At 40.0% G+C, this 16,015-nt stretch overlaps 1 protein-coding gene across 2 annotated transcripts in view; it reads right to left on the bottom strand.

The window, feature by feature from the left end:
- SRGAP1 (SLIT-ROBO Rho GTPase activating protein 1) overlaps positions 1 to 16,015 on the bottom strand; it is a 179,038-nt gene that overhangs the window by 23,215 nt on the left and 139,808 nt on the right. For both annotated transcript variants that reach the window (XM_031026587.2, XM_006731932.3), the window contains exons 15-16: positions 15,870 to 16,004; positions 3,276 to 3,381 (exon numbers count right to left, since the gene is read on the bottom strand). In XM_031026587.2, the coding sequence (XP_030882447.1) occupies positions 3,276 to 3,381; positions 15,870 to 16,004 (241 nt within the window). The remainder of the gene's footprint in view (positions 1 to 3,275; positions 3,382 to 15,869; positions 16,005 to 16,015) is intronic.

Here is a 16,015-nt window from a genome sequence, read left to right as displayed (position 1 = left end):
AGTGAATGAGTTTCATTTATAAACACTATGGCGAGGCTCTAAATGCTACTCAAGTAAATCTGGGAAGGGCAGTAGTGAGCTCCATAAAGTTTTATGGATATCTTTAAAATGCCCTCCCACTAATCAAACACATCTCAGATTTCATTTTCCCCTGCAAATCTTGAGGAAAGCCTAGAGGAAAGCAAAGCACCTTTTCTTTGTAACCACTGAAAGAAAGCAAACAACTCTGGGCTTTATAATTTGCTTTTGGGTAAGAGTACCAAAACTAGTCACCAGTCAGTCACAAAAGACATTAAAAGTGCAAGAGAAGGGGAAAAGAATCCCCAATTCTCTCATTCCTTTTAAAGTTGGCTAAGTACAAACTTTGGAGAAGTTTCTGGTTGTCTGGTACTAATTTCTAAATTCAATCCAATGGATATTTGTGAGATATTTTCCAGAGGTGACTCAAAATAAGCCAGCTCTTTATTGTTCTGCCTGTAACACATGCAGAAGGTACTGTTTGAGAGAGAAGCTAGAGACGTTATCTTTCCATGAATAAAATGTCAATCTTGAAATGTAAAATCCAGGTGAACAGATGACAAATGGAAGAAGGAAAAAAAAAGACTCAGCCACATTTGTGAGATGGTGACAGACACAAAGAAACTGAAATACCACATGACCCGATACTTTATCCTTTTTTGGAAATAAGATAGCCTAGAAAGAAGAAAATACAAAAGCATAATTTCCTCAGCTAACATATGTCTCTCCCTTCTGCCATTTCTCAAGCATTCAGTCTTTTTAAAAAAGTTCACAGTAAAGCCAACGATTATGTTACAGATCATCTGGAAAATGGATGCATGGAGGAGAAGTGAGATTCAGAGTAACAATGGTCTGATTTTCGAAAGACACACATAAGCTCGATGGGGAGAGTCACAGTTAATCTTTCTGGGTTTTTAATTCAGCGCTGGCTTGAAGAGCAAAAGCTTGTTATAAAAATGTTGTATCCATGTTTCGATTTTACAATTAAGGGAGAATAGGTTCTTTCTCTTTTCATAATTCCTGTCCCAAGCATCCCACCCAACAGGCTGGGGCTTGTTTCTGCGTGAAGGCAGGTGCAGCGAGCCAGGGGGCATCTTTGGGCAGAAATGCTGGAAGCAAGGCCAGCCGGCTGACTCATGGCACATTTGCAATTCTGTTGAGCTACAGGGTGAGTTTGATTCAGGTTTTGAGAACTTTGATTCACAGACTGCTTTGCTAGTCTCTTGTCGTTTCCTGGTTCACTGTGGGATTCGCTCAGGTGTGCCAGGAAAATTCAGTGGGGAGAGCACGTAGACGGCCGGCAGGAATGCAAGGCCCTCCAGACCGGGGAAAGGGAGGAACATGCAATTAAAGTTGAAGATCGCAAGCGTATGGATTTTTTTTTTTTTTTTAAGATTTTATTTGACAGAGAGAGACACAGCTAGAGAGGGAACACAAGCGGGGGCGGGGGGGGAGAGGGAGAAGCAGGCTTTCTGCCAAGCAGGGAGCCCGATGTGGGGCTCGATCCCAGGACCCTGGGATCATGACTTGAGCGGAAGGCAGACACTTAATGACTGAGCCACCCAGCCGCCCCCGCTCTTTTTAAATTTGAGGCTTTAATACTAATGAGGAAATAAGATTAAAAAAAAAAAAAAGAACCCAAAAACCCAACCCAGGTCACTTCAATTGCTTCGATAACCATCTTTAGCTAGGCAGGTCAAATGCCAAACACAGAAATTCAGATTCCATTCCACTTTGCCCCATTTCCAGCCCCATTACCGCAAGAGCGGTGTACATTTGAGCTGAGTGCCTTGACTGGGATTTGCCATCAACTCTCCAGCTCAGGCCCCAAAGCCCACTGTCCCAAAGGCTCTGGTTCATGAGGCTCTCTCGAATTTTTGTCTTACACGGCTCTTCTAGAATTTGGAAATGATGGCAGTGTGGTCAGCTGTCATCCCACCTTGCTTTTTGGTTTGAGCAGTCAAGAATGCCTCCCGCTGGTTGAAATCCATGTCTGCAGATGCAACAGACTTAAGAATCCCCCTCATCTTTGCCATAAAGTGGGGGAACTCCTCAGGTGACACCCCTGGATAGAGCTGGCCCCCCAGCAGCTCCTCTGTGGTGCCCTGGTGCCCGTGCCCAGCTAAGGTGCCCGTGCCCGAACCTCTCAGCAACGCACTCAGAGGTTCGGAGCCCTCATGCTTGCCCGCCAAGGTCAGCAAGCCTTCAGATTTTTAAAACCACCTGGGTAACTAGGCTTATTTAAAGATAGGATTTCTGGCCATCTACATAACCTAAACATAGTTTATATCCATCTCTCTAGATACTGCTTCTTCCTAGGGGTTATTTCTGTACAAATGGGCTTCTGCTGTCATTTGTGCATATTTTAGTCCCCTGCAGGCATTTCCCCATTGGATGATACTTGGTTTCTGCGGTCAGCCTGAGTGGGTATGATTTCGGGAATAGTTAGCAGGCCTGTTGTAAGTCCCCACGGCTTGTGAGAACTCTAAACCTCCAAAGAAATAGAGAAGAGAAAACATTCTAATTTTGGGAAGGATGAACCCATGGCAGAAGGAGAAGGCATTGCCCCGAGCTTACTCCTCCCAGATTCTTTTATTTCCAATTACTTAACTAGATCCTTGAAGAGCAAGGGGCTCTTAGGGCTTGGGGAAGATGTTCTTATAGGGGGGCCCATTTTTATTACCTAGGAAGACAAATGAAAATCAAGGTGCTTAAATTAAAACAGTAAAGTTTCTTTGAAAATAATGCCATGATTTTTTAAGGTTTCTGTTACATTGTTGCAGAGACTTTTACAAATATCTTCTTCTTGACAAGAGCCCATTATATTGAGTTTGCAGAAGTTCTTTTTTGGATCTGCGTATAATTCGCATCTATAGTTCTCCTCCTTCCTTGACTACAACATCAAAAATCACAGAAATTTTCTGCACTGAGCGGGTGGTTTACATCATTCTGATAAAAACGTTCATGACATTAGCTTCTGGATGGAAGTTGGAAAAACACGTATTTTACTGACAAGTGTTCTTTTTGGTAATATTGTATATTTTTGCATGTATGGTCACTGTTTCTGCATCTTTCAGCTATTACACAATGACCTTGATCTGCTGAAGAAAAACATACCTTCAGTCTGTATTCAATCAACTTCTCTTTGACTCTGCTGATAAATGGGACCCAGTGTACATTTTACAGAATCCAAGAATTCAGAGCAGTGCAAATGGAAATGGAAGATGGGCATTCTGGCCGAATATTAGGGTACTTACTGATTGAGGAAGGCAAAGAGGTACCTCATCACTATAAGGACGGACCTAGGCAAGGTCAGGAGGAGTTTGCGGATGTGAAGCGCCCTCTCATAGAGATTATCTATTCCTATGGACAGAAGAGAACATGGTCAGGATCCTTTCGCTTGCCACATTTAAAGCAGAACACTGGGTGTTGGTTAGGTGTCCGACTCTTAATCTCAGCTCAGGTCTTGATCTCAGGGTCATGAGTTCAGGCCCCGCATTGGGCTCCATGCTGGGCGTGGAGCCTACAGAACACAGTACCAAATTTCATATCTGACCATTTAAGTAATCCCTTGCCCCTGGGTGAGCTGCCATTGTATCCAAAACAGTGAATAAGTGATCAGCTTGGGTGTAACACCATTTCTGAGAGTATCTCCTCTGACCTATCACTGTTTTCTCTGATTGCCATGGTCTTGAGCAACTTAGCGTCTTCTAGGTTTAAAAACCATTTTTCACTTGCTGCTATTTTTGGATTTTGCATCTGATATGGCTTCAACTCCATTCAAAAGCTGCATGGTAACTAAAGTAGTTTTGGGGGACATCTCCCCTATGATTCATTAATTCATCCTATATTTATTTGTATATTACTATGATTTAGGCAATGCACCAGGTTTTGAATCTCTCCTTCCTCAAAACTATCATAGTATTTTATTGATATGACTTTTTACTTTGTATTACATAATTTCATCAATTTTTTAAACATATATTTTAGGAGAGCCTACTAGGTTTCAAGTACTGAGTTAGGCATTAGAAATACATTAGTGATTTGATTCCTGCTCTCACAGAACTTATACCCTCGTGTTTACAGTTATTTATTTCCTTATCCCTGTGGGAGAGTGAGCTCCCTGAAGACAGGAGTACCTGGAACTTCCTAGTATTATTTTATACCTCTTTGCTAGCAATACAAATTGTCCAAAGCTTCTTAACACAAAAATGCCTGTAAATAGCAGTCAAAAAAGTTAGTTCCAATAATCCATTATTTGCATAATGGTCTATATTTTACAATACATTTTCACATTGGCTATCCAATTTAATGCAGATAACAATACTGTGGAGTAGGCAGGGTATGGATTGTCATCCCCATTTAATGGATTAGGAAAAAGAGAAATGGGTAAGCGGCTTATCCTATGTTAGTTGGCTGGAGGGATGGAGCTGGGACTAAAACCTATTTTCTGTTTAAATTGGGTTGTCTTCCTTGGATTTTTAAGTAACCTCAACATCCAGTGTGGGGCTCAAACCCACAGCCCCAAGCTCAAAAGCTGCATGCTCCACCGATGAAGCCAGCCAGGCACCCCCTTTATAAAGTACAACTCTGAAGACATTCAACAAAGATATATTTTAGAAAAAGATTTTTTTTAAAGATTTATTTATTTGACAGAGAGACACACAGCAAGAGAGGGAACCAATCCCAAGACTCTGGGATCACAACCCGAGCTGAAGGCAGATGCCTAACGACTAAGTCACACAGGCGCCCCAAGATTTATTATTATTTTTTAATTAAGTAGGCTCCTTGCCCAATGTGGGGCTTGAACTCATGACCCCAAGATCAAGTATCGCATGCTCTACCAACTGAGGCAGCCGGGTGCCCCTGGGAAAAATATCTCAAAGAATATTTCAGAAACATTGAAGCTTACTCTAATTTCATGTTACTACACTTGCTCTTCATTGCTCTTGAGATATTCATATATCCTACTTGAAAATCTCAGGCCTTCTTTTTTTTTTTTTTTAAGGACTTCATTTCTGACACAGTAGCCAATTGATTCTCCTTCTATTTCTCAGGTTTTTTGGCCTTCTCCCACACACAAATGTAGTTAGCGCTCCTGGATCTCTACTTGTTCTCTTCAGTGGCAAACTCATCTGGTCTTGAGGTTAGGACCATCCCTTCTAGGAAGGTAGTATTTTCGCTTCATTTTTCCATTTTGTGTGGGACATAAGTTCTGTTGACTCTACCCCTAGATATCTCACTGCTGATTTCCTAATTGAAGTCTTTATTATTTCTAACTTGGATCATGATGATACTTTCCTAATTCAGTTTCCCATTCCAATTCCTCTTAAACCAGTGGTTCTCAAACTTGAAATGAGTTATGACCCATTCTTAAAAGTAAATATTGAGATTTATTAGCATTTATTTTCTGGTCCTCAAAAAACTGTGTGTATAAATGACTTTCCATTCATACCTCAAACCAAACAGTTACAAAGTTTAATAAGTTTATGCAAATTATAAATTGTAATGATGAACTGTCCCATTAATGGTCTCTGGACTGGCAAGACCTTCTACTCTTTTCTAGCCACATATAGATCCATATAAGGGTTATGATTAAAAACAGAACAACAAAACTTCTGCCATTGTTTACTGAGGATCTGGATTGTTTCAAAAGTTAAGTCTACTGATTCTCCAGGCTGATCCTTGGTATAAGGTTAAGGTCAACTATTAGGGAGAGGGTTTTAGCAACTTCAGGCTAGTTTTGGGGCCTTAGAGAAAAAAAGAAAAGGAAAGAATGTGAAAGGAACTACTCTTAATGTATTATTGATCTTTAATTTTTGTCAAATCCCAGAGGGGGCAAGTTATTTTCAGGCTAGAGGAGAACACAGGCATTACTCCCAAGAGGCTTAATTTTAATTCAAGATCCTCTTGTTTCTATCTCAGTTCTTTTTTTTTTAAAGATTTTATTTATTTATTTGACAGAGAGAGACACAGCAGAGATAGGGAACACAAGCGGGGGAGTGGGAGAGGGAGAAGCAGATTCTCCACGGAGCAGGGAGCCCGATGTAGGGCTCGATCCCAGGACCCTGGGACCATGACCTGAGCCGAAGGCAGACGCTTAACGACTGAGCCACCCAGGCGCTCCTCTATTTCTCAGTTCTAAAGTGAGTTCCCCTACCCCTTAAAGGTAGTTTCATACTTTTATTTAAAAAGAACTGGGGGGCGGGGCGGGGATGCCTGGGTGGCTCAGTCCTTTAAGCGTCTGCCTTCTCAGGTCATGATCCCAGGGTCCTGGGATTGAGCCCCGCATCGGGCTCCTTGCTCATCAGGGAGCCTGCTTCTCCCTCTCCCTCCTGCTCTTCCTGCTTGTGCTCTCTCTGACAAATAAATTTTAAAAACTCTTTAAAAAAAAAAGAGCCGGGGAATAGGTATTTACTTGTTTGTTTAGTGGTTAATTTTCTTTTAACTCATTGATTTTTTAAAAAGTTTTAAATTCCACTTAGTTAACATACAGTGTAGTATTAGTTTCAGGTGTACAATACAGCGATTCGACACTGCCCCAGAGCAGGTATTGATACACCAATTTCACAGCAGCATTATTTGTGATAGCCAAGAGGTAGACATAACCAAATGTTCACTGATGGATGAGTGGATAAACAAATGTGGTATATATACACAAGGAACCGTTACTCAGCCTTAAAAAAGAAATGAAATTCTCATACAACCCGGATGAATCTTGAAGACAATCTAAGTGAAATAAGCCAGACACAAGAAGACAAATACTGTATGATTCCACTTACATAAGGTATCTAGAGTAGTCAAGTTCACAGACAGAAAGTAGCACGGTGGTTGTCAGGGCCTCAGGGGAGTTTCTGCTTTCTGGGTATAGAGCTTCGGTTTGGGAGGATGAAAAAGTTCTGGAGATGGATGGTGGTGATGGTTACATAACAATGGGAATGTATTTAATGCCACTGAATCATATACTTAACAATGGATACAACGGTAAGTTTTATGTTCTGCATATTTTACCACAATTTGAAAAAAAAAAAATCGGGGGAGGGCACCATGAGATGCAAATGAAAGACTTCAGGAGAGAAAGGCAATAGGAATGTAAAAAAGTGATGCCAAAAAGACCAGATGAAATTATGGGAGGCAGGCATACATTCTCTGCAACTACAGTAAACATAAATCATAGCAGAACAGAAGTGCTCGCATTCCTGAAGTCGTAGCAAATCTCTGTCCCAGAGGCCTCAGAGCATGACGGCTGTGAGCAGGACTCAGATATTACCTGGCTGGTTGCTCAACAGGCCTGCAGTGTACATCCTACAGGAGCCTCGCTCTGCTACAAATGACTCATTTACTCTCCCAAGTCCAGTTAGTAGGTCAAAATTTATGGTTGCTTCGGACACTGATTAATGTGCATTCCCAGCTGGCTCTGAGTGTGGCAATTCATAGTCTTTCACAGTTTCATGCTGCATGAAAAGATTGATCTTTTCTTCCCCTCAGAAAAGTTGTAAGGAAAATCAGGATTTCATTTGAATTTCTTTTAAGCTGGCCTTTGTTTCCACAATTCAGGATCTCATGTAATTAGGTAAAAGTGGCATTCATCCAGTCTCGGTCACATGCTCAAAACTCCCCATGCTTATTTATGGTCTTTTCCTAGCACTGCAAAGTTCCCATATCAGCATCCCAACCTCACAGCATGGGGCTTTGACAGCTCTGTGTAAATGTGTGTGAAATAAATCTTAAAAAAAAAAAATGGGTTGAATCACTATGCTGTACACCTGGAACTAATGTACATTGTGTGTCAATTATACTTCAATTAAAAAATTTTAAATAAAGTATATAGTTTGCTGCATCAAAGGAGATATACAAAATTTAGGAGGACATTCTAAATGATTCCTCTTGTATGTAATTCCAGAAACTTCACAATAAGTGTTAACTACTCTGTTCTGTAACTTATTAAAATTTAGTTGCTCCGAAAAAAAAATGAAAAAAAAATGTGTGTGAAAAATTCACCACAAAACACAAGTTACTTCAGAAAATGGCAAAACCCTCAAATGGCCATTACCCTGAAAATATCAGTTCTTCTGAGGCACTATGTGCAAAAAAGTATTTGTCAGGAAACAAATAATAAATCACAAGATGCAAATTTATCCTCAAGTATGACAACAGGGAAGGAAATGAATGGCCACATTTAGACATGGTTTATTTAAGAGCAGGCACACAAATATTTCTGAGCTCCAGAGATCAACAGGCAGTATTCAAGGTGAATTTACCAGTCCCAGGCCATTTTTAGGTTCATTGTTAGGTTCTATCAGTGTCAAGGTATTAATCAACTTTGTGCATGTGATAGTGTATGTGTGTGAATGAAAGGGACAGAGAAAAAGAGATATTCTAGTACATTTAGATGAATCTTAGCCTCGCCTTGATGGGAGAGTTACCAGCTGCTCTTCTAGGTAAGAAACGAAATGCTTGCAAGTCTTGCTAATATTCATTAATAGATCGAGTTCTGTGAATTAAACCATTATGTTCTTTCCTAGTTAAATAGCAACACAGAAATAAATACATAAATAATGTTTCTCCTCCTGCTGAATTATTGAGGTTAGTAAAGGAACAGTCTTAGCTTAGGAAGCTTTATTTATTCAGTTCAGATACTAAGTCTGTTCCATATTTTTAAGGGTAAAAGGAATCCTTAGTATAAGGCATCAAACAGAAATTTAGAATTCAGACAGAAACCATCACGTATGCAATAAAGCTGAAAGAATTTTTAGCAACAAAAAGATATATTGGAGAACCAGGAAGAGAATCTGAGAGCTTTTTTTTTTTTTTCCATGAAACAATTAGAAATGGGCAAATATATTTATGTACTAAAAGGCTCATTATAATATTTTGTTTAACTACAAAATCACTGGAAACAACCTAAATTTCTAAAACTAGGGAATTTGTTAAATGAAATAAAAGCCATTATATGGCCACTAAAGTCTGTATTTTGAAAAAATACTGATACAGGAAAATGTTAATAACATCACTAAATTTAAAAAATGGCTTATAGGGGTGCCTGGGTGGCTCAATGGGTGAAATGTCTGACTCTTGATCTCAGCTCAGGTCTTGATCTCAAGGTTGTGAATTCAAACCCCATGTTGGGCTCCACACTGGGCATGGAACCTACTTAAAAAAAAAAAAAAAGGCTTATAAAGAATAAACAGGACATGATACAATTTTAATGAGATGTATTGAGATATAATTCATATATCATATAATTCACACATATAAAGTATATAGTTTTATGGCTTTAAAGTATATTGACAGTTGATTAATCATTACCTCAATCAGTTTTAGAACATTTTTATCACCTCAAAAAGAAATCTCACATCCATCAGCAGTCACTTGGTATGACACCCCTTTTATTAAAAGTATGTGGTTGTGGTATAGCCATTCAATGGACACTTATTTGGCAATAAAATAAAGTGCTGATACATGCTACAACATGGGTGAACCCTGAAAACATGTGAAGTAAATGAAGCTAGTCACCAAAGACCACATTTTGTATAATTCCATTTACATATGAAATGGCCAGAATAGGTAAGTTTACAGAAAGTAGATTAGTGGTTGCCTAGTGGGATGGGATGAGTAAATAGTGTATGTTTGCTAATTGGGTTTTTTTATTTTTTTGGAGTCATAAATATGTTCTAATATTGATTGTGGTGATGGCTGCATAATCCTGTGAATATATTAAAAACCATTGAGTTGTATACCTTAATGAATGAATTGTATGGTACAAGAATTATATCTCAATAAACTTTTTTTTTTTTAAAGATTTTATTTATTTATTTGAGAGAGAGAGAATGAGAGGCAGAGAGCATGAGAGGGAAGAGGGAAGAGGGGGGAAGCAGACCCCCCTGCTGAGCAGGGAGCCCAATGTGGGACTCGATCCCGGGACTCCAGGATCATGACCTGAGCCGAAGGCAGTCGCTTAACCAACTGAGCCACCCAGGCGCCCCTCAATAAACTATTTTTAAGATTTATTTATTTCAGAGAGAGAGAGAGAGAAAATGAGCATGAGTGGGGGGGGCGGCAGAGGGAGAGAATCTTCAAGCAGATTCCCTGCTGAGTGTGGAGCCCAATCAGGGATCAGTCTCATGACCCATGAGATCATGACCTGAGCCAAAACCAAGAGTCGGATGCCTAACCAACTGAGCCATCCAGGCACCCCACCGTAAGCTGTTTTAAAAAGTACATAGGTATTGGGGCACCTGGGTAGCTCAGTCGTTAAGCGTCTGCCTTTGGCTCAGGTCATGGTCCCAAGGTTCTGGGATCGAGCCCCACCCACATTGGGCTCCCTGCTTGGTGGGAAGTCTGCTTCTCCCTCTCCCATTCCCCCTGCTTGTGTTACTTTCTCTGTGAAATAAATAAATAAAATCTTTAAAAAAAAAAAAAAAGATTCTCTCTCTCCCTTTCCCTCTGCCCCTCCACCCCGCTCTGTCCCTCTTAAAAAAAAAGTACATAGGTATAAAAAACTTACAAGTACATAGGTATATGTATAGAAAAAACCTGGGAACATACTAAAAAGGTTTATATTATCTTTGTATAAGAAATTTTAGATGGTTTTTCTGTATTATTTTCTAATTTTTATACAGTGATGACATATTAATTGCATAATAAACAATTATTTTAAAAAATGTACTGATTGGCTTATTGATGATTTTAGGAAATTACTGTTATTTTTTAAGGTATGATAATGGCATTATGGCTTTGTTGTACAAAAAAAGAAAAGAATCTTCATCTCCCAGAGATTCATACATACAGAGGAAGTGATATAATGTCAGGGAGATGAGGGAAGGGATAGAGGTGGGAAAATTTTGCCCAAGAAATGAAAATTGTTAAAGTTAGGTGATTGTTTATACTGGGATTTATTATAATTTTCTGTTATCTTTTTATAGATGTTTGAAATTATGTATAATGAGTCAAAAAGAAGGTTGATGATGAACAGAATGGACAGTACAGTTCCACTTTGGTTTTAAAAAAAGCTTTGTGTGCACATGAATACAAAAAGAGCAGAAGGAAATGCAACAAAATGTGTATACACCATTGACTGTCTTTGAGTAGTGGCTTTAGGTGGGGTAGTATTTTGTTCTAGGTGCTTTTGTGTATTTTTCAAGTATCCTACAAGACTACATGTTGATATCATGATAGGTAAAAGACCCTCCTAAAAAAGTTTCCTGGTGCTCAAGCAGTCACCTAGATAGTAACACATAAGGTAACGTGAAGCCCAAATGTGCCATCTGGGCTTACAGCCCTGAGACAGCCAGGAAAGACCACAAATCGCTTGAATAGCTCATCTAGGGCCAGTCCTTTGGACTTCTGCCATAGGAAATCTCAAAGCCATGGTATATGTACATTCTAGAAGCTGCCCAGAATGTGTGGGCCTAATCTGGAGCATTTACAAAACCATTCACAAAGTAGACGGTTTAAAAAAATCAAGAACAATCCTTGGGTGAGAAATTGAGCCACTGCCAAGTTTTTCATTTCAAATTTAGATTGCACTGGAGTTCACCAGGAATTTATCCTGATAATTCTTTTTTCTTTTTTTGAGAGAGAGAGAGAGAGACTGCACGTGTGTGCTAATACCAATTTTCTTTTAGTACATATATTTGCAAGTTTCCAAAGAATGTAATATTTTGGGACATAAAAATGGCACAATAACAACCCATCACTTAAAAAAAAATCTTTCCCCAAATGCTCCAAAAATAAGTAAACAAAAAATAGTAGGTAACCAGAGACCTACGTAAACTTTTTTTTTTTAAGATTTATTTATTAATTTTAGAGAGAGGGGGAGAAGCAGACTCCTCGCAGAGCCCATGGCAGGGCTTGATCCCACGACCTGAGATCATGCCCTGAGCTGAAATCAAGAGTTGGACACGCCTTAACCTTAACCGACTAAGCCACCCAGGGGCCCCAGAGACCTATGTAAACTCTTAAAAAAGATGAAAAGGGAAGATTTTTCTATACAAAGTAAATATCACATGAAATTATCTTAATAGGGATAATCAATCCAATTATGGCAATGCTAAGAGATGACATGGATAAAAACAATCAACCTGCATGAGATCTCTCTCTCTCCTCTAGAGTTTCTAAATCTTTGTGCTTCTATTACATACTAACTTAGATTGCATATTTGTAAATATTTTCGCTCTTACTATTTTTTAAACCTTTTGAATGTAAAAATCAAGTCTCTGAATCCCTAGAAAGTTTTGCATATGGTAGGCAATTAATCAATGGTTCAAATTATCAAAAATTGTAATATTGATGAGAAGACAGAAGGATGAATGACATAACATTCTCAAATAATTTAATGAAAATCCAGAAAAAATATGGTACATCAGGGTCACACTGGCATGAGAAAAATGCCTGCCTAGAGATAAATCAATAATAGCTAGAAATCCCCTCCTTTTTAAGAGATTAGATGTTGGAAGAAAAGGGGTCGTAATATACAGCATCATTCATTATGCGTTCTTGAAAAACATCCTATTCTGCAAAATGCACTACAAATAACAGGACTTATGGGGGAAAAGTAGGGTTGGGACAGACAGCTCAACACCTATGCAACTTTGTAACTACAGCACTAACAAAAACATTGACAATACTACTTAAATTACTAGCATGGTTAAATCTCTACTGACTAGCGTCCTTAGCAGCCTTAAACCCCAGGACTCTTGCTTCTTTGAGATGTAGGTCTTGGAGGGCATTCGTTGCCGATAGAGACTATTTTCATAAAAATTAACCCAAGGATTATTAATCCACTGTTTTAATACAGAGGGGGTGTCTTTGCAACTTCTTCAATTGCCCTGGTAGCATTTCACGTAAGGCACTGAAAAGAAAGATATTTCTGTAGATTTTCCATTTTTTCCCCTACGGTCTTCATATTTCACTAAGCCTGACCCTTCCATTGTGAGACAGATTGACTTTGATTGTTATGAAACATTCCATGTGCTGGGAAAAGTGCTGGAAGCACCATAACTTCTGGGTTATACTAGCATCATTTCTAAATGCATGTCAGGTAGGGGCGCCTGGGTGGCTCAGATGGTTAAGCGTCTGCCTTCGGCTCAGGTCATGATCCCAGGATCCTGGGATCGAGTCCCGCATTGGGCTCTCTGCTCCTTGGGAGCCTGCTTCTCCCTCTGCCTCTCTCTCTCTCTCTCTGTCTCTCATGAATAAATAAATAAAATCTTTTAAAAAAAAAAAATGCATGTCAGGTAATTAGGTCAAAGAACAGACTGGTAAGTGGCTAACCAGGTGTTGGCATATATGACCTCAGATTATACCGGGAGTAGTTGTAACAGTTGTAATGACGATAGCCAGCAACATTTATTGAGGTTTACTATGTGCCAGGCATGATGCTAAATACTTTATATGAGTTATCTCAAATTCTTCCCACAGACTTTATGAAATAGATAAAGCAACAGATATTCAGTAAGATTATTAATCTCTGCCCAAGGTGACAAAGCTATTAAGTGGTAAAGCTAGAATTTAAATCTTGATCTTTCTGACTCGATGGTTCAGATTTTAATAACCACAATGGAATAATAGTGTTCATTCAGTGAAAATATGAAGTGATTCTACACTACTAACTGACAAGTTAGTCCTATGTGCTTTATCCTACTGGTACACATAAACATAAATGTTGATATGATGTATGTACCTAGAAAACCACTAAGCATTGTAGAGTGTGTATTATTTTTCCAGATTTAAGCTTTCTGGCTAGGATGTAAGGAAAATCTCTGGACAAGCCCAAAGGAGAATTCCAGAAACATGACACCTCCTTTTCAGTTCTTTCCAGCTGGGTCACAGGCCTGCTGTGATGACTCAGGCTATGTAAGGGCCTTGGAATGGACACACCGGCACACTTCTGAATCCCACACAAGACATCAGGCTGTATGGGGTGGGGCGGAGGGAATTATGACTGGGGAACTCATATCCAACGACAGCCAGGATTTTAGGCATGAATGCCAACAAAAGAATTCTGGTGAAATTTTGGTGACCTTTAACAACTATGAATTCTGTACTTACTAATGTACCAGGAATTAACTATGCCAAGGATTAGGGCTACAAAACTGAATAACCTATTAAGACCTCACAGGCCTGTGGAGTTACCTGTAGGCATTTCATTGAACATACTCTTTGCCAGGCACTCTTCTTAGCACTTTACAGGTATTAACTCATTTAATTCTCACAGCCCTGTGATATATATGGTCTGCTATTCTCCCTTTTTTTTATAGTTGATGAAACTCACATGCAGAGAGGTTAAGAAACTTGCCTAAGGCCACATAGCTGGTGAGCAATTTGGACTTAGGCTATTTGAGTTCAAAGCCTGCATTCTTAACCTCTTCCCTGAATTCTCTCTTCAGCAGAGGGAAAAGAAGGGGCTGAAAATTACAATGTGGGGTGTTAAAAATTATAGACCTCCGTACAGAGCGGAATGTTAGTAGAGGAGAGAGTGACTAATTCCGCTAGGGGTGGTGGGGGGGATGGCATGCTGGGAGGAGTGCTAGGTCAGCAAAACCTTCACAGCAGATGTCAAATAGCTATCAGGGACAGCAGATCAAACAGCGTGGGCAAAGGCACGGGGGTGGGCGTTGGCCTGGCATGCTTGCTGTTTGCTACTGTTGATATATATAAAGTAAACAGGGGAAGGGTGGCAGGACAGAAGTGTGCACAGAAGCAGGAAGAGATCCAATAGAAGAAGAATTCGATTCTATGAATTGGTCATACCCAGGAGTCTGTGTTCAGGTGGGAAATATTGCAGTAGGTTTTAAAAGGGGGGCGGTGGGAGTGAAATAACCAAATCTGCCCTGTCGGATCTAGCTGCGGTGTGAAGGATGGACTGACGTGGAGGATGGGGGTGGTGGGAAGAGATGGTAGCACCTAGAAGTAGGCACTGACTCCACCTAGGAGACTGTTAACAACAGCCCCAGTGAGAAGCTGAGGCGCTGGTGATGGCAATGGGCAAGGAGGCATGAGCTGGGAGATTTTCTGAGGTCGGTAGGACTTGAGGGTTGGGTGGGTGAATTGGTTGGGGAAGCGGGGTGAGAAGGTTTCTTCATTAGGGGCAAGCTTGATCCTTATTCTTGTTCTCCCTGCTGTGCGATCTGAGTCAGCTCTAGACTCTTGCCTGGGAACTGGGGCTTCTTAAAAAGGCACTGCATTTTCAGGTGTATGGAACTCAATGTGGTTAATACCTAATTCCTGGTATTATGACTTTCACCTTCTTTCCTGTAGTGTCAAAAGCCTCCCTGAATAAAACAGCAATGGTTTATCTGCTGATGATTATCGGTTTCATGATATGTCCTACACAGTCCCACAGCAACTCTGCCTATTTGCTGGGGATGCCCACTGACAGATAATTACCACCTGGTGTCCCTGCACTGTACTAATGATCACTGATCTCATTTTACCTTAGCTCTGAAGTCATAGTCAAAGATGGGAAAATTACTCCACTCCTAAGATTGGTGGAGAAAACCAAGAACCAAAAGCCAAAAGGAAGTTATGTTCCATGCTTACAACTCCCTCTTCCCCCTTAGCTGGTTGGCTTGCTGCTTTATTCCAGCCACTAAGTGGGAAGCTCTTGGGCTCTCTGGAGCTTGTGATGTTCAGGAGCAAAACCCACTCAGCAGAGGGCGAGGCCAGAGCTGGGAGGATGACTCATGTTGGATCCAGAAAGAAAACAAATGGTCTCAAAAATTTGGTGGTAATGGGGTAATAGTTAGGGGGAGGATATGTGGAGAGGGGTCACTGCCTTTTCCAGGAAATTGGTTAGTGAAACAATTCTGGTGGGAAAAGACTAAAAAAAAAAAAAAAAATCCACTTACTGATACAAGAAATCAGATCATTAAATCTTTCCTTAGGAAAGAGGGGGTTTTCCAGCCCACGGAAATAGAGCTTCAGAACGCCAGCAACTGAGTTAATATCATGGTTACTCTGGTCATCAGCCAAAGGGTTTTCACCTACAAAAAAA

This window comes from Leptonychotes weddellii, chromosome 5, assembly GCF_054177405.1.
Source record: "Leptonychotes weddellii isolate Sample4059 chromosome 5, ASM5417740v2, whole genome shotgun sequence".
In the NCBI taxonomy this organism is placed as follows: domain Eukaryota; kingdom Metazoa; phylum Chordata; class Mammalia; order Carnivora; family Phocidae; genus Leptonychotes; species Leptonychotes weddellii.
The sequence above is the reverse complement of the archived record's forward strand: the minus strand, read 5'-3'. Positions and strand labels throughout refer to the sequence as shown.